The 23,388-nt window shown below is 39.9% G+C and overlaps 1 protein-coding gene across 2 annotated transcripts in view; it reads left to right on the top strand.

Annotated features, from left to right (window-relative positions):
* Positions 1-23,388, top strand: part of NELL1 (neural EGFL like 1) — a 746,857-nt gene that overhangs the window by 155,417 nt on the left and 568,052 nt on the right. For both annotated transcript variants that reach the window (XM_031459872.2, XM_031459873.2), the window contains exons 6-7: positions 17,242-17,314; positions 17,960-18,042. In XM_031459872.2, the coding sequence (XP_031315732.2) occupies positions 17,242-17,314; positions 17,960-18,042 (156 nt within the window). The remainder of the gene's footprint in view (positions 1-17,241; positions 17,315-17,959; positions 18,043-23,388) is intronic.

Genomic DNA, 23,388 nt, shown 5'->3' with positions numbered 1-23,388 from the left:
AACCGTTTATTGTAGCTCAGAATTTTGTGAGTTGGCCATTTGGGCTGGGGCTTAGCCGAATGGTTCTTGTGTTCTCAGTGGGTTCACTCATGCGTCTTTGGGCAACTGCTAGGTTTCTGGGGGCTGGCTGTGCTAAGATGGCTCATCTCTGCTTGCTGTGATCTATCATTTTCTAACATTCTAGCCCAAGCCCAAGCTTGTTTACATGGTAGCTGATCAGGGTTTCTGGAGCTGGAGCAAAAGTGGGAATGGCCTTTTGAGGCCTCTGCTTGAAACTTGCACGTTGTTTTTGCTGCATTACCTTAGTCAAAGCAAGTTACAATGCAAGGCCAGATTCAAGGGTGTGGGAAATAGACTCCACCTTTTGATGGGATATGCTACAAATTCCCATTGCACAGGATATGGACCCAGTAAACTGTAAAGGAGCTGTGATCACTTTTGAAGTTTATGATGTCTTTCCACCAAATAACCACTGGGTTCAGACAGTTACACAAGGGAGTTCTATTACATACAAGGAGACAATTCCAATCCTGTATAAAGTCTTCTAGAGAAGAGAATAAATGAGAACACTACCCATCTCATTTATGAGGATAGCACTGCCTTGATTCCTAAACTAGCCAAGAACTGTATAAGAGAGGAATTGTACAAGCTGATTTACTTTCGAACACAGATTAGAGTGAAAAAAAATATTAGAGAACTGAATCTAACAGAATGTGAGTGTGTGTGTGAGAGAGAGAACACCCAGTTGGTTGTTTCAACAATGTAAGTGTGTTTTTATCATCAAAAAACTTATTAATATAATTCAACACATTAAGCAAAGGAGAAAAAATACTATGTTCATCTCAAGAGGCAGAAAAAAGAGCCATAGAAGATTCAATACTGACTTGTGATACAAAATGTGATACAAAATTCTTAGCAAAAGAGGAATAGAATGAAGTATCATTAAGCTGAGTAAAAAGTACATAAAGAAAACATGAATAAACTTCACACTTATGGTTTAAGTATTAAGAGAATTCCTGTTAAAATCAGAAAATCATACAGGAATCCTTATTACCATTGTTTGTTTTCAACATTATGCTGTAGGTTCTTACCAGCAAAGTAAATTAAATCCTTAAGGATTATGAAAAAGAAAGCTAATTATTCACAAATTATATAATTGTCTGCCAAAAATTGGGTCCACTAGTTATTAGAATTACCCAGAGTTCAGAAAGATTGTTGGACACTCTTTTTGTATGAACAAAGTTTTCATTTCATTTGGGTAAACACAAAATCAAAAAATAAAATCATTTGCTTTGCTGAACAAAAGTAGCAGCAATGGTAACAACAAAAATGCACTTAAATATTATAACTTGTATATAATAGCAAAAGAGTATAAGTAATTAAGAACAAATAAAATCAAATATGTGCATGACAGTTATGAAGCAAATTATAAAATTCTATTTAAAACTATGTTAAAAACACATAAATGGAAAGAGATATACCGTGTTCTTGGAAAAGAAGGCTTAAAGTAGTAAAGTCATAAGTAGTAAAATCCATTTAAAGTAGTAAAATCCATTCTTCCCAGATTTAATCTCCAGATTCAATGAACTTAGGATAAATTCCCAGCAGGAGTATTTTTTTGGATGGAATCAACAAGCTGATACTAAAATTCTTAAGAAAGACCAAAGGCCAAGAATAAGGAAGACAATTCTGAAGAAGAAAAAGGGAGGGACTTGCCCTTTCAAATGTAAAGGCTTGTTGTAAAGTTAGAGAAATCTAATAGTGTCATATGGGTGCAAAAATTGTCCCAAGTATCAATAGAACAGAATGGAGAAGCCAGAAAGATACAATTCCATTCTGATGGCAACTTGTAAACCTGGTACAGAATTGAAGTGGCATTCCCGATCAGTGGGGAAAGGATGTATTCATCAACAAAAGGTTAGGAAAATCAGTTATTTAAATATTTAATATATAAATTGATATAATTTTTGTGTCTAGTGCCAGGAAAAGTTTTCCACATATATTTACATATCATATGCAAAAACCAGTACAATAACAATTCACTTAAATACCTAAATGTGAAAACCAAACTTCATAAGTTTTAGAAGACAATATAGGAGCATGTCTTCATGTTCTCAAAGGAGAGGAAATTGTCTTAAGATTAAAAAATACAGAACCATTAAGGGAAATATTGGTGAATTTAACATGTAGAATAAAAAGACCTATACATCAAAGATGATATTGGCAACAAGATCAGTTAGCAGAGGAATAGTATCTATTATAGAAATGCTATAAATCAGTAAAAAAAGATTCTCATAACTCAATAAAAATTTCAGCAAAAGATACAAAAAGGCAGTTCCCCAAAGTGAAAACATGAATAGCCAATGAATGTATTAAAAGGAATTCCATTTCGGTAATTATCTTGGAAATGCAGATTCAAACCATTATGGGATAGTGCTTCTTACCCACAGCCTGGTAAAAATGAAAAGAAAAAAAAAAAAAAGAAAGAAAGAAACTGACAACATTCAGTGTGAGGGAGACCTGGGTACTGGACACGTTCTCATTGTGGTGGAAACTTGGGATGGTAGAACCACTACAGAGAGCAGTTAGGGAGATCTTGTGTGACGTTGAAGATGTGCTACCCTGTGATACAGGAACCCGCTTCTAGGTGTAGATGTTGAAGAAACTCTGCTTTCCATGTTTCTCTATTGAAGACATTCACATGCACTGTCACAGGAGCTTTTTTTTTTTTTGTAATTTCAAAACCTTTGGAAAAAACTATCAATAGGAGGATGTTTAAATTGTGGTAAACATTAAAATCATATAAATTGAATAAAAATGGATGAATTGCAAACATAATGTTGACTGAAAAAGCAAATAACAGGAGAAAATTGTGATATTGAATCATTTATATGTTTAAAAATGCGGAACAATCTAGCGCATTGCTTATTTATACATTCACATATGTAAAAAGATAAATGCACGGGAATGATAAGCACTAAATTCAGACTAGTTTAACTTTTAAGAGGAAGAAATGGAGATTTTATTAGGTATGGGTACCCAGAAGACTTCAGCTTCAGTGATAATATTTTATTTCTTAAGCTGGGTGTTGCATTCACAGGTGTTTGCTATAGTTTGCTCTCAAACCTTTCATACATCATAAATACTCAAAATAAAGGAGCATGACATAATTTTTCTGGGTGATAATTCCTGTATATGTATGTATACGAGTCTGTGCACGTATCCATATTCATATACATACATAGGATTTTTTCCTGTTCTATGATTTTCCATGTTTCCAAAAATCACTAGAAGCTTGCCCAAGTGTCTCAGTTCCAAACTGACTGATTTGCTGCTTTTTCTCGCTTTGTAGTTTCCTGCCAGTAAAGCTACGCTTTTCCTGGGGGCCTTGGGTCAGTAATGAAGGGCAGCACCTGGTTCCTAGCCCTGGAAAGACATCAAAATCATGCGGGAAGGCTACAAAATTCAAATTCCTGGGCCTGCCTAGACCTCCTTACTGAGAATCTGAACTGCATGGTTTTCTCTCGGAGTTTGATCTGTAGGCCTGAAGGCTCAAGTGTGAGTGCACTGATGTGGGTGACGTGTGTTGATGGGCTAGGCTAGAGCTTCACCTTGGGCGCTACAAAGGTCTCACAAAACACAAGATACGGTTAATAATTAGCTGCCGCTTTAGTCTCTTCTTAGATGAGTTCCTCTCCAACTTTAGAGTGCCTCTGAGTGTCCAGGAGGACTGGTTAGAACGCAGGTAGCTGGAGGTCAGCAAGCGGTGAAGTAGGCAGCTGTGAGCTTCTGTCCCTCCACAAAAACAACAAAAAATAGGCACAAACTCTCAGAACCAACTTTTTTTAGAATTTTGGAAAACATTCAAGGTTTATAGTGACCACGTTAATTCTGAACCAAGAAAAAGGCAATACCAGAATAGCAGGTAAGCTTTGTGGTATTTTTACTTGTCCTCACCCCTCCCACCACCTGCAGCTCAGTGACAGTCTTGAAGATGTCAGCCCATGTTCCCAGTGCGGGACAATGGTCCCTGGTTTTGGAAGGAGCAGAGCAAACCCTATCTACAGATTATTTTATCTGTTTGTTCTGTCTGGGACCACCTGAAAGACTGATGCAAAGTGCTTATCTCTGTTTCACCCAATTTGAAATTCTCCCAGGCCAGGAAAACAATGGACATTGCTTGAAAATATTGTAAAGCTCCCAAACAACCTGGGGCAAAAGATGACAGTTAACATACACACAATAGACACCCCAGAGCAAGGAGGAAAAGCTGAGGAGAGAGATTTTTTGGGCAGCTTAAGGCATTCAAAAGCACTCATGTATTTGGGGAATTTAGAAAGTGATATGCATGCCCAGAGCAAGATGTGTGTTCACAAAAGATGTGAGACTATCCTAAGCTTTGACTTCGGACAGACCCCTAGGGTCAGTGCAAGCATGGCTCAGTGTTAAAGAGGACTCCGGCATATAGCATGCTCTCCCCGCTTCCCACCACCTCTTCCCCTCTCCTAGCTCCTGGCATTCAAAAAAATCTCGATCTTAAAAAATTTTTTTAACACAAGCTCCGGAACAGAGATTTTAGTAACCAGACATAACAAAGAATACAGTCTTTGCAAAAATAGTTAAGTAAGTTACTAAACAAATGCATTCCTACAGCATTTAACAATAAAACAAAAAACAAGCACAGGAAACCCTTGCCAAGGGAGAGACTCCTGACCTTCAGAGTCACTACAATATTTCATTGTCCAGTGTCCTAATAAAGTCACAAGGCAAACAGACAAACAAAAAGAAAGGTATTACCTTTCAAAGAAACAAAATAAATGGACAGAAACGATTCTGGTGGAAGCCCAGACACTGGACTTGTTGCTGATAGATGCAACCGGTGTTCCAGGTTCTTGTCCCGTCCCAGGAAGAATTCAGAGACATGACGTAGCGGTTAAAAAAGGTAAAGTGAGGATTTATTAAAGGATGGACAGTACACTCTCAGGGGAGAGCGGGCAGGCTCAGGTGAGCGGCTGCCGAGTTTCTTTGGCAAGTTAGCTACATAGGGTGTAAAAATGAATGGGTGGAATATTCATTGGGGAGGGAAGGGTTTGGAGTCATATTTCCTGATTATCGTCCCAACTCCACCTTCCCAAAGGGAGGAGGGATTTTTGTCCTTATTTAGTCTGGATCGGAAGTGTCATGGCATTGGTGCGTGATGGGTATTTCTGATCTGCAAGGCTAATTTTATTGAAATGAGGGCATAATGAGCAAAAGGTTACACTTGGACACTAGAAATTCCTGCCTTTTCTCACCTTTCTTTGTTTTCTCCAGGCCATTCGTCACCCTAAAAAGCATGATCCCTTATCAGCCCCAAGGTTCCTGCTTTTCTTTCTCTGCCCAAGGATCCCTGGTGCTTATATGATGTGTTGTTTCCTGCATTTGACCTGTGCCCCTCCTTTCTGCCCAATTCCTGCCATTTGGTCTGTGTCCCCCTTTCTCTGCTCATATCTAGCTATCTGCCTGCTCTAACAGACTCTATAGATGAAGACTTTAAAACAACTGTCTTAAATGTGTTCAGAGAGCTAAAGCAAAGGATAGACAAAGTTTAAGAAAGTGAGGGAAATTATATATAAACAAGTGAGAGTATCAGTAAAAAGAAATAATAAAAAGGAACCAATGAGATATTTTGCAGCTGAGAAGTACAACTGAAATGAAAATTTCACTAGAAGAATTCACCAGCAGATCTGAACAGGATGAAGAAACAATCACTGAATTTGAAGATAATTGAAATTAACCAGCCTGAGGAGCAGAGGGAAAAATGAATGAAGCCACAGTTTGAAGGAAGTGGATACAGGCAGGGGAATCCACTGGCAGTCATTCTACCACATACTTTCTCACTGAAACTTCTTTGTTTCCTCAACACTCTTACTACAGTTTGAAAGTGTAGGCAGGACTGGTTTCATGGACAGTTGATCTGTGCACTTCCAAGCGTGCTGCGCTCAGAGGCCTCATGATTGGTTTAATGCTCTACTGTTGCTATTTTTGTTTTCAATAATTTTTGAGCAAAGGACTGCAAATTAGGTAGCTGATTCTGTATAATTTACATGAGTGTTACTTGTTTACTTCTGGTTACTTTCTCCAGACTGGAAGTTTTACCAGGCTCGGAACTGTGTCTGTTTTATTCAGCAAATGCTTAGAAGAGTAAGTAGTTGCAGACAGGTATCCTCTTAACGTGAATGAGTAAAAAATGCACAAGCTATGGGTCTGCCGCCTTATTTGTAAAGTGGCAAAGGTATCTCTCGTCAAGGTAGTGCAGATTATATAAGAATATATGTTAAATGACCTTGACACATAGTAGGTTTACGACATGCATCCCCTCCCCCTTTTTTTGCTTTACTGCTCCCTGTATGCTTAACTCTACTGTAGAAATGATAGGCATTTTTTCCACCTTTTTGGGACCTCTGAGTTGGGAGTTTGTGAGTAAGAGGGAGAGAACAGTTCTGTTATTTCATCTAGACGAGTGTGCGATTCTCTGTAGATGTACGGAATCCTTGCTTAAGAGCCCAATTACCTGATAGAGACAAAATACACAGAGGGTGTTCATAGACTTGGGCAATCATTTTGCTACAGAGGTGGGCTGTGGGGATGAGAAATAGTACCAATAATTACTGAATGTTTTCTGTGTTCTAGACCTTAGCTGGCCATACATATGTTATCTCAGTTAATTACATTTGACCTTCAGAGAATCCTCACGAGGTCATTATTACAGTCATCCCTTGGTATCCTGTTTCCAGGATCCCCTGTGGATACCAAAATCCATGGATGCTCAAGTTCCTTACATAAAATGATGTAGTACGGTTGACCCTCCATGTATCCTGTGGATTGTGCATTTGTAGGTGTAAAGGCCTGTGTTATCTCTATAGATCAGGCAATGGAGCTCAGAAAGATGAAGCCGCTTGCCAGTCTCACAATAATTTGTAACGAATGGAAATGGGATTTAAGCTTAGAACTTTTTTCTTTTCAGAGTTTTTGCTTATTCATTCAATGAATGTTTTTAGGGGCTTGCTTACCATGTACTACTAGTCACCGTATTAGATGGTGGAGTATTTCACTTAAGGATACCGTGTCCCATGGAGGAGACAGACTCGGCTTTTTCCAGGGCTCCAGCCCAAAGGAACAGGTGGTCCTAGTGAGAAGAACCAAAAAGGGATGGCAGTGCCACACAGTCCGTCTCCCCAGGGAGGGTTGTGATTCTCCTTGTTCCCCAGTGGGATTAGCTCCATCCAATAGCCCTCTAGAAGGGCACCTTTCAAAACTCATCTCCCCCTTAGAATTCTGTATGTCAGCCAGTGCTTCTGTCCTCCTTTGGTGAGGTGTAATGCCTGGGGTAGGGGAGATTTGTCATTGTCTCGTTACAGAAATCATCTTGATTAATTCAGTGCTGCAAAAATCTCCCTGTAAAAGGGGCAAGGACTTCTCAGGAGAGAGTCAGCACATCTTCAGGCTTTTAATACATACCTTTTAGAATCTTCCTCCTGGGTCTGAGAACCATACCTACTTTACAGTTCCAGAACTAAAAATGCTTATGATGTGTTTTCAGGTTAAAATAGCATCGTTGTCTATTTTAAATATTAGTGGGTCATTTCATAGGCGAAGTAAAAGCAGAAGTTCCTCACTTGTCAAACCTGATTTCTGGGTCCTGGTGCACCCTTATGGAGAGGGCAATAGAAGTGCTGCTGATTAAAGAGCAGAGGATGGAATCCCTTGCTTGGTGCTTGGCACATATGCCTCTGGCGTTAGTTACTCCCTATCAGAGACACAGAACCGAAGCCGGAGATTTCTTCACATCAAAACAGCACCCCTTTGAGAAAATAGTTGGCCAGGGGTGATAGGCTTATCTGAATCTCCCAATTGTCATAGATTTTCGTTATCAAGGTGGCTGCCTACCACTCACTTTCTCTTTGATGCAATCTAAGCTGATTATGCTGTCAGTGTTCCAGAGGGTGAAGTAACAAGCCTCAGTGAATCGCAGCGCTTCAGTGGTCTGGGTGTTCTGACAGTTTCTAGATGGTTGATCTCAGCGAGGATTCTCATCCCAAAGCTTTTCTTTTGGTGGATCTCTCTCTCTCTGTCTAGCGAATTTGGGTCTGAAACCTTGCCCTTACCTGGACATCACTGTCTCCTTAACAGCTGAGCTGTCACTGGGAAGTGAAAATGATTACTTTTTTTAATGCTACAGCTGTTGTTTTTACCTCAGCTGGTTCCCATAATCCCACAGATGGTAAACATATGTTTATAGGCACATAGAGAAAGAAGCTATCTTGGATTCCTCCCATCGCTAATTCTTATTTTTCCTTTCATGCAGAAAGTCAAAGTCACAGAACTGGGGGATCTTATACATTTGTAGATTAATATTTCTGTGCATTAAGACTTTGGAAGCAGCAGGATGGCTAATGATATGCTAATGAGCTGACAGTTTTTATTGATCGTAATGGAAGTCGACAAGTGTCTTTCTTGGCTTTTGTGCAGGCTGGAATATTTTATTAACTGTCTTCAGGGCAGAAATACGTAATTGGTTGCATTTTGAAAACCCTCCTTGTCAGTTTTCCTAAGTCTCACTTTTTGTTAGCCTGTTGCCCAAGCTTGGGTCCTTGCCAGTTTTTATAAACAGAACACATCTTCATCCATATATTTACATGCCTGGCAGGAACTCTCCCCACTCCCTTTCCTTTCCCTTTCAAAGCAATTTGTTTCAGTGTTTTAGCATACAGAAAAAAAATGGAACCATTTTCTTCAGTGTAAACAGAGATCTGCAGGGAAATAAGGGCGTTAAAAAAGAATTAGCATTTGCTGGGCGGCAGAGCTGATTTCCTTTGTATCAGGAAGCTCTCAGTGTTACAAGGGTTTGCCTAATCTAAATTATTCCATACATAAGAGGGTAATAATGGCATAATTTTTCTAATCTTTTTTTATTGCATCTTCCTATATTTCTTACTGTGAAATGAGAAATGTTCTCGGAACAACAGAAGTAATGAACATTAGTGCCCCAAACAAAAAACCCATAATGTACAACCTGCCTGGTGCAAATTTATTCCTCAAGTGCCTGGTGAGCTGAGTTGTAGGAGGAGATAGAAGGTGGCAACAGGTGGCTTTAACAAAGGGAAAAAAATTGGCCATTTTCTCCTTTTCATCTTGGTAATAGTAAAAACTCATTAATTTGGGTGCTGCCCCTCAGGGATTTGTTTAGATCCTCAGAGTGGCTGAGATTTAGCGTTGCACTAATGATGGGAAAATGGATTGTTTAGCGAATTAATAGTGTAAATAAGATTGCAGGAGAGAATATTAGGTTACCTAAAAGGATCTCTGTTTCCTGGTGCTGATGAACTGTTTTAGCAAACTGTTAGCATCTAATGCAAATAATCCTTTATGGATGGTTGAATTGTATCGCTCCATTAAGGCAATTAAGATAGAACTTCATTTTGATTACAGGACTTTATTGTAGCAACATCCTATTAGCCCTTGTAACTGTGAAACTCAGATGAAAATTTTTACTTACACTATGTTGTAGTGGCCCACACTGGTTTGGAGTTAGTATACCTGTAGTTTACAGCCGAAGATTGTGGCATTATGAAATTAGGAAAGCTATGTAAAATATTAAAGCCTTCGGTTTTTCAGAGGTCAAGTGACCAGGTGATCTGGCTCTAGATCGTAGTTTTCATCCAGCATGTCAAAATCACTAAAAAACCATTTTCAAAATTTTATACAGGACTGTGCTCCCTCAGCCTCTTCTAAAATTCTGTTACGTACCCCTAGTGTAGTAACTAATATTCTGCATGATTTTCTCAGACTCCAATTTATTTATTTATTTTTCATTTCTTTTTTAATTGAAGTATAATTTAGAATCTTGTGTCAATTTCTGGTATACAGCATAACGTTTCAGTCATACATATACATATATTCCTTTTCATATTCTTTTTCATTAATAGGTTATTACAAGATACTGAATATAGTTCCCTGGGCTAAAGAGAACAAATTTGTTGTCTATTTTATATATAGTAGTTAGTATTTGTAAATTTCAAACTCCTAATTTATCCCTTCTCACCCCTTTTCCCCCGGTAACCATAAGTTTGTTTTCTATGTAAGTCTGTTTCTGTTTTGTAAATATGTTCATTTGTATTTTTTTTTTTTTTAAGATTTCACATATGAGTGGTATCATCTAGTATTTTTCTTTCTCTTTCTGGCTTACTTCACTTAGAATGACAGTTTCCAGGTCCATCCATGTTGCTGTAAATGGCGTTATTTTATTCTTTTTTATGGCTGTGTAGTATTCCATTGTACAAATACACTGCAACTTCTTTGTCCAGTCATCTGTCGATGGACAGTGAGGTTGTTTCCATGTCTTGGATATTGTATACAGAGCTGCTATGAACATTGGGGTGCACGTTTTTGAATTAAAGTTCCCTTGATATATGCCTAGGACTGGGATTGCTGGATCATATGGTAAGTCTATTTTTAGTATTTTGAGGAATCTCTATAGTGTATTTTCCCTATTGGCTGCACCAAACTACATTCCCACCAGCAGTATAGGAGCATTCCCTTTTTCCCACACCCTTTCCAGCATATGTTGTTCATGGACTTTTGAATGGTGGCCATTCTGACTGATGTGAAGTGATACTTCATTGTAGTTTTGATTTGCATTTCTCTGATAATTAGCAATATAGAGCATTTTTTCATGTGCCTGTTGGCCATTTGTATGTCTTTATTGCAGAATTGTTTGTTTAGGTCTTCTGCCCATTTTTGGATTTTTACTGTTGTTGTTGTTGTTGTTGTTGTTAAGTTGTATGAGCTGTTTATATATTCTGGAAATTAAGCCCTTGTCAGTCACATCACTTGCAAATATTTCCTCCCATTCTGTTTCTTGTCTTTTTGTTTTGCTTATGGTTTCCTTTGCTGTGTGAAAGCTTATGTTTAATTAGGTCCCATTAGTTTATTTTTGCTTTATTTTTATTGCCTGTGAGAATATTTCTATTTCCCTGCCCTAGGAGAATGTTGCTAAGATTTATGTCAGATATGTTTGCCTAAGTTTTCTTCTAAGAAGTTTGTCATTTCTTGTCTTATGTTTATCTTTTAGCCATTTTATTTTTGTGTATCGTGTGAGGGAGTGTTCTAGCTTCATCGATTCACATGCAGCTGTCCAGTTTTCCCAAAACCGTTTGCTGAAGAGACTCTTGTTTTTTCATTGTGTATTCTTGCCTCCTTTGTTAAAGATTAATTGACCATAAGTCTATGGGGTTATTTCTGGGCTCTCTATTCTGTTCCACTGATCCATATGTCTGGGTTTTTTTGTACCAATACCATGCTTCTTTTTTGATTACTGTAGTGCTGTAGTATTGTCTGAAGTCTAGGAGGGTTATTCCTCCAGCTTCATTCTTTTTCTTCAGTATTGTTTTGGCAATTCAGGGCCTTTTGTGATTCCATGTAAAGTTTAGGCTTCTGTGTTCTAGTTCTGTGAAAAATGTCCTGGTTATGTGATAGGGATGGCATTAAATCTATAGATTGCTTTGGTAGTATGGCCATTTTAACAATATTAATTCTTCCAGTCCAAGAACATGGGATATCTTTCCATTTCTTTAAGTCATCTCTAATTTCCTTAATCAATGTTTTGTAGTTCTCCGTGTATAAATCTTTCACTTCCTTGGTCAGATTTATTCCCAAGTATTTTATTTTTTTGGATGCAACTTTAAAAGGGATTGTTTCTTTACTTTTCTTTTCTGATATTTCATTGTTAATGTAAAGAAATGCAACTGATTTCTGCATGTTAATCTTGTATCCTGCTCCTTGCTGAATTCTTTTATTAGCTATAGTAGTTTTTGTGTGAAGCCTTTAGGGTTTTCTGTGTATAGTATCAGGTTTTCTGTGTATAGTATCATGTCATCCGTATATGGTGACAGTTTTACCTCTTTTCCAATTTGGATTCCTTTTATTTCTTTTTCTTGTCCTATTGCTATGGCTAGGACTTCCAATACTATATTGAATAGAAATGATGAGAGTGGGCATCCTTGTCCTGCTCCAGATTTTAGTGGAAAGGCTTTTAGCTTCTCACTGTTGAGTATTATGCTGGCTGTAGGTTTGTCATAAATAGCTTTTATTGTGTTGAGATATGTTCCCTCTATACCCAGTTTGGTGAGTTTTTATCATAAATGGGTGTTGAATTTTATCAAATGCTTTTTCTGCATCTATTGATTTTTGTCCTTTTGTTGATATGTATCACATTGATTGATTTTGTGTATGTTCAACCATCCCTGTGTCTCCTGGATGAATCCATCTTGATCATGGTGTATGATTTTTCTAATGTGTTGTTGGACTCTGTTTGCTAATATTTTGTTGAAGATTTTTGCATCTATGTTCATCAGTGATATTGGCCTGTAATTTTCTTTTTTGGTTTTGGTATCAGGGTGATAGTGGCTTCATAAAATGAGTTTGGGAATATTCCCTTCTCTTCAGTCTTTTGAAAGAGTTTGAGAAGGATTGGTTTGAGTTCTTCTTTGTATGTTCCATAGAATTCCCCAGTAAAGCCATCTGGTTCTGGCCTTTTGTTTGCAGAGAGGTTTTTTTGTTGCTGATTCTATTTCACTTCTAGTGATTGGTCTGTTCGATGATCTATTTCTTCTTGGTACAGTTTTGGTGGACTGTATGTTTCTAGAAACTTGTCCATTTCTTCCAGGTTGTTCAATTTGTTGCCTGATTTTCTCAGACTCTTAATAGCTTTGAAAATTATAACTCAGTATTGTATCAGGGAGGAAGAAAGTTTCTTCTCCCCTTCTAGGTTCTTCTTCTTAGGATTAAATTGACATAAGAACAATTAATAGAAACTCAAACAAAAGTTTAACATCGTGTATACGTGACAGAGACCCAGGAAAACTGCGTAGCTCACCAAAACGGCCAAAACCTTCACCTTAAATACCATTTTCAGCTAAAGACAAAAGAGTGTGTAGGGGTTGCTGTTTGGGACTTCAAAGGGGAGGAAGGGAATTCACATGGAGATGGAAAAGTAAATGTTTGGTAGATAAATGTTTGCTGAGTCCTGCAGAGACAGTGGGGTGCAGAGTGGACTCTGATCTCTAAGTTTCCCTCAGCACACCTAGCAGATATTCTTTGCAGGTAGCTCTGATGATACCTCTGCTCTGGGAACCTGCCCTTGGTCTAAATTCTTTTAGGCAGTTGAAGAAAGATCAAAGTTTCTTCCTGAGTCTTTTGGACCTTGGTTATTTTCAGGTGTAAATAATCTATATGCCAGGGAGGCATTTCAAGCAGTAAATTTTGCTCTCTTATGATTGTATAATTCAGTTTTTAGGAATTTGATGCGTGTAAGGTATTGATTGTGCCTATGCTGTGAACTATGCTTTAGTAGGAACTACAGGGGATACTGAGGTGAAAACCTGTGATTTTTGGCCTTCATGGTATTTCTAACTCAGCCATTCATTTGGTCACCTTTCAGTTCCAAATCAGTGAGATTTGACTCTGTTTGTGTGTTGGATGTTGATGTTGTTTTCACCTCTGTGGACTTTTAATGAGTAAACCCTCTTGCTCCAGAAAAACCAAATGATGAACAACAGGGCAGGGGTTTTTAAGGTGGGGCCCTTTGATCTTTCTTGAGAACCATCTGGGACAGCTTTTAAAAATGAAGACTCCTGGGCCTACTCCAGCCCTACTGAAACAGAATCTGGGTGCTGATCCAGTAATCTGAATGGTAAACAAATATTCGAGGTGATTATTGTGGGTACGGGGTCAACGACCCACCGTCCTCAGTGCAAGAGCTTACAGGGGACGCTGCAGTCACAGCACCCGGCAGGTTTTTAACAGCTCGGAGTGACGGGACCTCTGTGGACAATGATGGAGCTGCATCTGCAGGTGGCTGTGAGGGCTTTTTTTCATGCCCCCCACCCCACCCCTTGGAGTTTTGCCAGCTCTCAAGTGCGCATGCTCTGTCATATCTAGAAATGCCTTGTTTGTACATGGGAAGGAAAAGAGAAAGGGGATGTAACCCAGGGCCCCAGAACATCTGGTTTCTAGGCCTTCAAGTTCTTCTCCAGTTCTTTGTTTTGAATTCCTCCTTCCCCTGCCTGCCTTGCCTGACTGTGGGGTCCCTATCAGTGATTCTTTAAGAAACTGGAAGTTGGAGAAACACCACCATGGTGAATGATGTGAAATAAAGCATAGGCCTGAAAAAATGAGATTGAATGAGGTCTGCTAGTATTAGGACCAGCCAGAGTTTCTTTTTTTTTTTTTTCTTCAGTTAAATGTAGATTCATTTAAAGTTAAAGGAGGAGAAATAATAGAAATTGTGTCTTTTTTATCCCCTATTTCACCTTTTCTCTGGGGAGAAGTTGCCATGCTCTAAGGTACATTTTCATCTATAGAAGTCCTCAGAGATGATTCTTCTGGGAAAAATCAGGCCGACCGAGTTTCTTTGTTGTTTGCAGTTTTATACTTTATAAAATTCCATTTTGAAGTTTTCTAAAGAAAACCACATGCTTAGTAAATGCTTCTCTCATTGACAAATGTCCGGACGCTAAGTATAGTTGGCCCTCTGTATGCAGGTCCCACATCCAAGGAGTCAACCAATTTCGATGCACAGTTGGTTGACTCTACAAATGCCAAGCCTGCGTATGCCAAGGGCTGACTGTCCTGTGCCGCTTTCTGTAAAGGACTTGAGCATCCATGGATTTTTGTGCCTACGGGGGGAGTGGGGGATGGGGGGCCCTGGAACCACTACCCTCCAGATACTGAGGGATGACTCTAGTTCATGTGGCGATTCAATGCAAGATCTTCTGGTTCTTGTGGGAAGGTGCTGAGATACATACACGGGTATGTATTTACAGCTACAAGCACATACTCAGACTGCTTCGGGTTGCAGTTAGTCTTTGTGTAATATACTGCCAGCCTTCTTTGGATCCAGTATGGAATTACAACCATTTAAATCAATTAGCATTCCCATCTTGATTCAGTGGAAGAGAGCAAGTTTTTATGCCAGTATGTGGGCTGACCCTCATGCCCTATTTTTCAGAAAAAAATATCAAGTGCCTTGAGTTTTTGTGTTAATGGGGATTGAGAAGCTGTCAGCGCTCACTTCCCTTTTGGTTCAGGTCAGCATCATTGACCTTCAATTGTGATCTGTGTAACACATACGTGTGTGCTGGAGATTAAAGTGGAAAGAGATAAGTGAGGAGGGAGGCAGGTCGAAGAAAGGTGTGGGAGAGGCAGTTAGTCATTTATAATGTGACAAAATCAGTCATTTTAAATAAAAAGCAAAAGGAATACTGCTGTGTATTATATATGTTGCTACAGGATGAGTGGATGGGATATCCTTTTCAAATGCACTTTCCATTTGTTTTTGCAAAGGCAGTTAATACCATGACAAATGTACTCCAGGTTTCTTGAGGGCCCTTTCCATGGCTGGTAAGAGTGATTTAGGGTCTTCTGACCAACAGGGGACAGATGGAGCCGATCCTTTCCTGGTTGGTGTGCTTTTGCCACTTTCACATCACCTGTGGTGACCGACTCTCCTGGTTTGCCTGGAAGTCTCTCAGTTTTAGCACTGAGATTTTTAAATCCTGGGCCAACAGTAGTTGGTCACTCTGAAGTTTTTCCATATCCAGCCTCATTAGACAGATACTTTCTAATGGGATATTTAGTCAGCTCTGATGCTCTGTTCTTTGATGGAAACCTACAGCTTTGCTCTTGATTGCTTTGTTTCCTTTATCTTGAGTGGTAGCAAAAGCTCAGAGGTCTAAGTTGTGACCATTTGAGTTTAGACACCTGTTCAGTTGACCCAGCACTTGAGTGCTGGAGGGTTCTTTAGCTTTTGCACACAGCACTTCAGCTTCTGCGTAACTCTTTTTCTGGATGAAGCAACTGAGGCTTGGAATTGGTAACTGACTGACTGTTTATGTCCACCCAGTTAGCTAGAAATAGATCCAGAACCTGCACCCCAGTCCCCTGACTCCCAACCCCATGCTTTCCTCAAATATGCTTGAAAGGTGCCCTGGCCTCTCAGGGGAGTTAATTTTCTTTGAGAAGCCAAGTAACTTTGTACCAGGAAGAAGCTGATTGATTTAGATTGTGCTCTATCAATAGCTCCCTGGAATTCCCCTTCAAGAGATGACAGATTCATTTCGAAGGAGCCCTGGCAGGGACTTCCTCCCTATAGTGAGACTGTCTCCTCCAATAATCACAAACCCTGTGTCATCTTTAAAGAGGAAAAGGTTAATAATAAAGGTATCTCATTCCGAGGAAGTGGCCTTGTGATCCTGTTGTTTCTATTAATATTTCCAATTAATATTTTATCTTGAAATAATAAGCAGCAGTAGCATTTGCTGGTTACCTTCTGTTTAGAAGACATCAATGTTAAATGTTACTCCCTCTGAAAGACTTGCAGCACCATCATATTTTATTTATAGTTGAAGCTCAGTATTCTAAACCAGCGTCTACATCGTCCATCTGTTCTGTAATATCTCTTCCATCAAACCAGGAAAAAAAAAATTCCCTAAAAACAGAATCTTGAAATTCAGCTGGAACAATTGAAGAGCCAAGTCAATATTTTCATTGTGAGATGGCAGCCCCAGTGACTTTTTAAAATGAGAGCTGTTCTTCCAGACTAAGTTGGAGAATTAAAAGACCGTCTTTTATTCAGTGAGATGCTGAGCAAGTCTTAAGACTCAGCAGCAAAGAGAGCAGAGTCACTCAGTTGAGAGCAGGGTTGTTATGGAATTTTCCCCTGGTCTAATTTTATTTCCTTGACTAAATGAATCAATAAAACATTTTAGTCTAATATGTTTCTATTGTCTTTTTCCCGCTTAAAAAATATCCTGTAAATCAGCAGAATTTAATGTTCCAGGATGACTAGGCCATTGGGGAGAATTTTTATTGCATCAATGCCTTTTTAGTTGGAAAGTTTTAGAACGCTGGCTGATGGATCCTTAGAGCTATGATATTATTAGCATAAACCAGTGGTAACTAATCATAGCTTTCTCAAGATGAATGGACCTTTAAAGATTTCCAGAGAAGGATGGTTCGGAGTAGGTCAGTGTGGACAAAGGCCAACTCACTTTCTGAATGAAGACATCAGACTTGTTTAAAAAACAAACAAACAAACAAACAAACGAAAAAACCCCAACTTCCCTGCCGAGAGCATGTGATGGGAGCCATTTGAACTGGTAACTGTAATACTGATTGCCAACCCTCTCTTCTGTTATCAAGGGGACTATCCAAGATGGGAAAATCATCTTTATGCCAAATGGATACATAACACAGTGTCCGAACCTGAACCGCAGTAAGTAGCAACTTAAAGCGTTTGTGAATTAGTAATATTTTAAAACTGCTTGGTAATATCAAATAAGCATGTTGGGAAGGATATACACAGACTGTTCACACTGTTGGCTTACGAGGTGGTGGGGATAGTGAGAGATCTTATGTAAGCTGTATGCTTCTGTGTCTTTGGATTTTGAAAAAACTTACATATTTGTAGAATTTGAAGGTAAGAGAAAGTTTACATGAGCAGTTTTGGGGTCTGTAGACTGACACAAAGTCTGACATAATTATAGCTGTATATGAATATAAAGTATTTTTTGAACTTCTTGACTTGGATATGGGTTTACTTTTTCCTCTTCTGTGATAATTCACAATTCTTCAGTCCCAATAAAAATCAGGGTTTAATTTAAATTTAATAATGTTTTGAAATTAAAAACATACTGCCCTTCTTTTCAGTTAAAGTACTTTTTTCTTGTTCCTTTCTTTTTGCTTTTTAATAAAAGGAAAAGATCTAGATCTAAAATCCTCTTGTGAATTTGCTCCACTTTTGAAGCAGTACCTAACCAGAAAAGCAGAAAACCCCTTCTCCATAGCCAAACAACCTTGCTTAATTTTTTTTCTTGTGTTAGCACAGTATCAACATTTGTTTTATGTTTTCTTTATTGAGCTTGCCCAACTTGCAGTGATTTCTTAAGCCTGGTGCAAGGAATAATGGATTTACAAGAGCTTTTGGCCAAGATGACTGCAAAAGTAGGTATCTAAATTTCACTTGTGATGTTTCATTTCTTTCTCCATCTTATCTGGAATCTAGAGTGATGTGCTATAATGGAAACACTTTTAGGTTTGGCATCTGCAGTGTGTTACTATAAAAATGGTTTATTCTTACTTGAAATAGGACAACCTATAGCAAACGTAACCATTTCTGTCTTTGATACTATTAGGCTATATCAAAGTGTTTCCTGGAAAAATGTCTGGAAGAAAAAGGCAATATATATCACTATAGATGTCCTGGGAGTGGAAAAGGAATTTGCCCATTGGCTATTAAACTAGTAACACTTGAAAGATGATAGATGGTCAGAGCCACTGCTGCTTATAGGCTAAAGTATTTTGGATACAAGAATAATTGCCAGTAATCAGAAGGGGCAAAATAGCTATTGTTAGGAACAGATTAGTGTCACAGGAAGGCATTATATCGCATTTCTAACGTATGATTCACTTCAGGACTGGTCCTGAGTTAAATAGTGAAGGAGGCAAAGTTTGCCTTTCAGCACCTTCAGTTGTCCAGTCCTGCATCTTCCCCTCCTCTCCATCATCCTCTTAATAAGCATCTTCTAAGGCCCTGCTCTTTGCCAGGCACTGTGTTAGGCACATAGGAGGCAGCGATGATGAAGAGGACATGATTTCTACCCCAGAGACAGGCATACTGAGTTGCAGAGCCAAAAATGTAAGCAACTAGAGGCTTTAATATAGATTCACAGAGTTTAGATTGAAAGTGGAAAGCCGTGAGCCTTGTGGAGAAAGGTACTGAATAAATAGAAAATGTGGCCAAAGCCGTTGTTACGATACCAGTCAGTCGTGGACGTGAGTTCTGGCCTAGGGCGAAGAAAGAATTCCGTGGGGCCTCAGAGACATTGCACTCTGCAAAAGGAAGAATTTTAATAACAGTGAAAATGATCCATTAATCCTTTTCCACCTGCGGCTCTGACCACTCTGTTATCAGCCACAACACGTGGAAAAAAATTGATGGGGAGGTAGGGCGGTCCTCTGGTTCCAGAGATTGTGCTGTTGAAGATAATATTTCTGTTTCAGACTAGGTTTTTGATCAAGTCCCCTTTTGTCTGGAAAGGAGAGACAGCACCCTTTGGTAAAGAGAGAAACTAAAAGTGAGACTTGAGAGCTTTTGACTGCAGAGTGCAGTGGAAATGTGAAACGCAGGCAGTGATCTGCCTTCCCAGCTTGTGGCGCATACAGGCTTTTATTTCATATGGTCTGGAGCAGCTTGATCTCAATGCTGTTAATTATATTTTAGCTCGCTACTCAATTTTTGGAACAAGAAACATGCCACTCAGCCTTAGGGGATTGCGGTTCTCCATCTCCCGGCTCAGAGGGTGCCCTTTCTCATTCTTCCCTGTTGCAAGAAAGTCATTTCCTCTTTTTAGCCGTGCATTATCCAGGAGCTACACTGAGCTCTGTCCTCAAAACACTATTATGTAAAATGGGCATCTGGGAGGCAGAAGATACTTAATTGGGGGGAGTTGCAAGCCGAAAATGGTTTAATCCACCTTCTAACCACCACCTCCCCTCCGCCGGCACTTCGGAAGATTTATAAGTCTGTTTCTTCCAAATCATGAAAAGAATTATAATTAAAAAACTGAGCACTTCCATTTTCACTGCAGCATTTGGACTCTGTGATAATCTAGAAAGTGAGTTGGCACACTTTTCCTTATAAAGGGTCAGCTAGTAAATTTTAGTCTTTGTAGCTCAAGAAGCAAAATTGAGATTATGGTGTATTTACTTATTTCAATTCAGTGTGATTATTTAAAGTACACAAAAAGATGCTCAACATCGCTGATCAGCAGGGCAATGCAAATCAAAACCACAATGAGATGTCACCTCACACCTATCAGAATGGCTATCATCAAAAAGACCACAAGTAACAAATGTTGGTGAGGATGAGGATAAAAGGGGATCCGTGAACACTGTTGGTGGGAATGTAAATGTGTGCAGCCACTGTGGAAAACAGTATGGAGGTGACCTAAAAAACTAAAAATAGAACTGCCTTATGACCCAGCAATTCCACTCCTGGGTATTTATCCAAAAAAAAACCCCAAAACCACTAATTCAAAAGGATACATGTATCCCAATGTTCGTAGCAGCATCATAATTGCCAAAATATGAAAGCAACCCAAGTGTCCATCAACAGATAAGTTGACAAAGAAAATACACACACAGTGAAATACTTCTCAGCCCCAAATTAGTGGTTATTAGTAGGGAGAGGGAAGTGGGAGGGGCAAGATAGGAGATTAAGAGGTACAAACTTACGTGTAAAATAAGCGACAAGGATATATTGTACAACACAGGGAATATAGTCAATATTTTATAAAAACTGTAAGTGGAGTGTAAGCTTTAAAAATTGTGCATCACTATTTTGTACACTTGTAACTTATGTACTATTGTACATCAGCTATACTTCAACAAAAAATAAAATAACACATAGCCATTGAAAAATGTAAAAATTGTTCTTAGCCCACAGGCCATACAAAAATAAGTGGTGGGCCAGATTTGGTCCACGGGCCTTAGTTTGTCAACCCCTGCTCTTGAATAAGCTGGAAAGATACTCAGACTAGGTGATCTATATTGAGTCATCGCTATGTGTTAGTTACAATGCTTAAACTTTTTATATTAGCTGTCACTTTAATTCTTATAACAGTCCTCTGAGCTGGGTTTAGGAGCCCACTGTCCAGGTGAGAAGACTGAGTTCCAAGACAGTGATGTAACTTTTCCCAAGAAAAGGACCTGGCAAAGCTGGGACTCAGGCTTAGATTCTGAAAGTAGGCTCACGACTGGGAAAGCTCATGGTTGGAGGAGAGAGGACTAGAAAGAGAACCGAAAGCTGTGAAGAAGGAATGACTGATGGAGAGAGGGAGGTGCGTGCTACCAGAAGGAGGATGGCGATTTCAGTGAGAAGGAGGAGCACATAAGACTAGAGGAAAAGAGGAGTGTGTGTTCAGATGGTTCCTGTTGGGAATGAAACGTCAACATAGCTCTTCCTTTTGAAGGAAGAAAGTCAGGGCAGGAACAAGGCCTCATAACTCACCCTTCTGGTTACAACTGTTTGCTTTCCTTACACAGATGTGGGCATTTTCTGAGTCCTGGGTTCACATCGTGTGTGCTTCTGCCAGGATCACGCGGGGGCCACTCCTATTGCAATATCTCCTGAAGGGTTTGCGGATCACAGAGACTACTCAGAATCAGACAGCAAGCCTAGGATAGTCAGGTGAATTCACAGCAGAGAATTCTTTAAGAATTCCCAAGGCAAATATTTCCCTCCAGCCACTGCCACGATCTGAACAGGAAGGTCTTCCTTCTGTGCCTGGTACAAGCCTCGTTTCCCACTTTTAAGCTGAGGGTACCGACCTTTGGGGCCCCACCTTTATGTAGGTGTTTCCTTTAAGACGTCCCATCTTGGGTGGACCCTGTACTCGATCTGCTCTCCCCAGCCCTACTGTGCAGCCCCTCAAGGTGGGGAGCACGAGGCTCCCTGTTCGGCAGACATCTTCGGCGTGGACGTTGGCTGTGGTGCTCACTCGCCTCCCTGGATCCCTGGCTGTCAGTTGGTTCTGGCCCCTGTGGCTTTCTTCCTTTTGTGTCAGCTCTGTGATGATCTTTGAAAGCTTTTATTTGTGTATTTTATCCAGCATTTTAGTTCGTTTGATGAATGAAGTCTCTTAGCGTACCTAGTCTTCCACCTTGGTGGAAGCTGAGTGTAATTCATCCCTTGGCAGAGGGCAGGAGTTGGAGTCTGGAGAGAGAAGCCAAACCAGAAGACAAACGTGGTTCCTGTGTGCAAAGAGAATTCTGTGGCACTGAATCCGTGTGGATTCAGGCTTTGCCTTTAGTTAAATAAGCCTATCATGGCAAGATTTAGCTGATGGGTTTGGCGGTTTGGTTTGAGTTGCCCAGCAGCTATGATTAAAGTAGGCATTTGTCGTATAGATCATGGTGTAGATAGAAAATGGGCTTTGGAGTCGGACTGATCTCATGTTGAATCTCATTTTTATCACTTCCTTGAATGTTTGCAGCCTGGAATGAGTCCAGGGACTCCCCATATGTAAAATGATGAACTTTACTCTTATAGAGTTTCCGTGAGAGTTGCTGTCAGGGCCCTGGTCTAGAGCTGGATGCCAGGAGGCCTTGGAAAGCCGCAGAAAGTCTTCACACTTGGGTCGTGGTGGAAGCCATGGAACCCCCCTGGAGAGGAAACCCAGGGCATGAGCTGGACAGGAGGTCGTAGCCGACATCACATCAAACCAAACAGATGCAGACACCAGATCAGCTCAGGGGTGTGCCCGCAAGGGCGTGCTCTTCCTTTTCTCCTTTCAAGGTAGGGGGTGCTTGAGAATAACTGCCTTTGTTTGATTCAGGACGAATCAGGAGAGCAGCTTGCATGCAGCAGCTTCTGATGACAGAAGGTCAGGGTACAGATGAGCCCTCTTAAAGAAGCCCGACATTCTGGCAAACCCACACTTCGTCAAGGTGGAGGAGGTACAGGGAAGCTGTCCCCTTGCCGCCTCCCTAAGTGATCTGCAAGAGACCGCCAGTCCCCTGGCTTACTCTGGAAGTTCTCCCACGTGGCCTTGACGCTGCGGTCACGCAGCGCCAGGTACCTAGTGATAGGGTCAGGCTCTGTCCTGCTCTAGCAGCCCACCTGGGCTGTACCCACATTCTGCCTCCAAGCTCAGGAGGAGGAGATGAAGGAGATGGGCAATTTCTTGATTACTTCTGTTTAAATCTTTGACAAATCTATTTATGTAAATCAAGCAAATGGAGTGGCATTTCAGCTTGTAACAGATTTAATTTTGAGACCTTGTTTCAAGGAGCTCAGTAGTGATTTTTCAATTAAGCTTAAAGGTTTAACACAATGGATTTCTTTTTTTCCCTTTCATATGGCAAATGCTGAATAAATAATATTTCAAAGGAAAAAAAGCAATCTACTGCATCGCTAATGTACTTAGATTCATTCATTGGCCTTTTACTGTGAAAAAGACCTCTGCTGTCTATCTTTGAATGTGTAGAGTGAAGAATAAACGATTCGGTCCCTAGTTCCTTAGATAAGTGGGCGAACAAAGGTAAGACAGAAAAGAGATGGAGATTTGATACTGTATCTATTTTGGATCTGCAGGCATTCTCGGAGAAAATGGCAGGTAGTGTAGAAACAGCTTTTGAAAACGAATTTGTATAAATTCAGCATGCTGGTGCCAGTGACAGAAAATGTAATTCATTTTTGGATTTGAAGTTGTTTCTCTTTATTGTTGCTTCAGGATTTAGCAGGGGGAAAAGGAAGGCAAGATTATGTACTAAGTGCTTTTGAAAAAT

Source organism: Camelus dromedarius, chromosome 12 (genome assembly GCF_036321535.1).
Source record: "Camelus dromedarius isolate mCamDro1 chromosome 12, mCamDro1.pat, whole genome shotgun sequence".
NCBI lineage: Eukaryota > Metazoa > Chordata > Mammalia > Artiodactyla > Camelidae > Camelus > Camelus dromedarius.
Note: the sequence above shows the minus strand (reverse complement) of the source record. Positions and strands in the feature narration are given on the sequence as shown.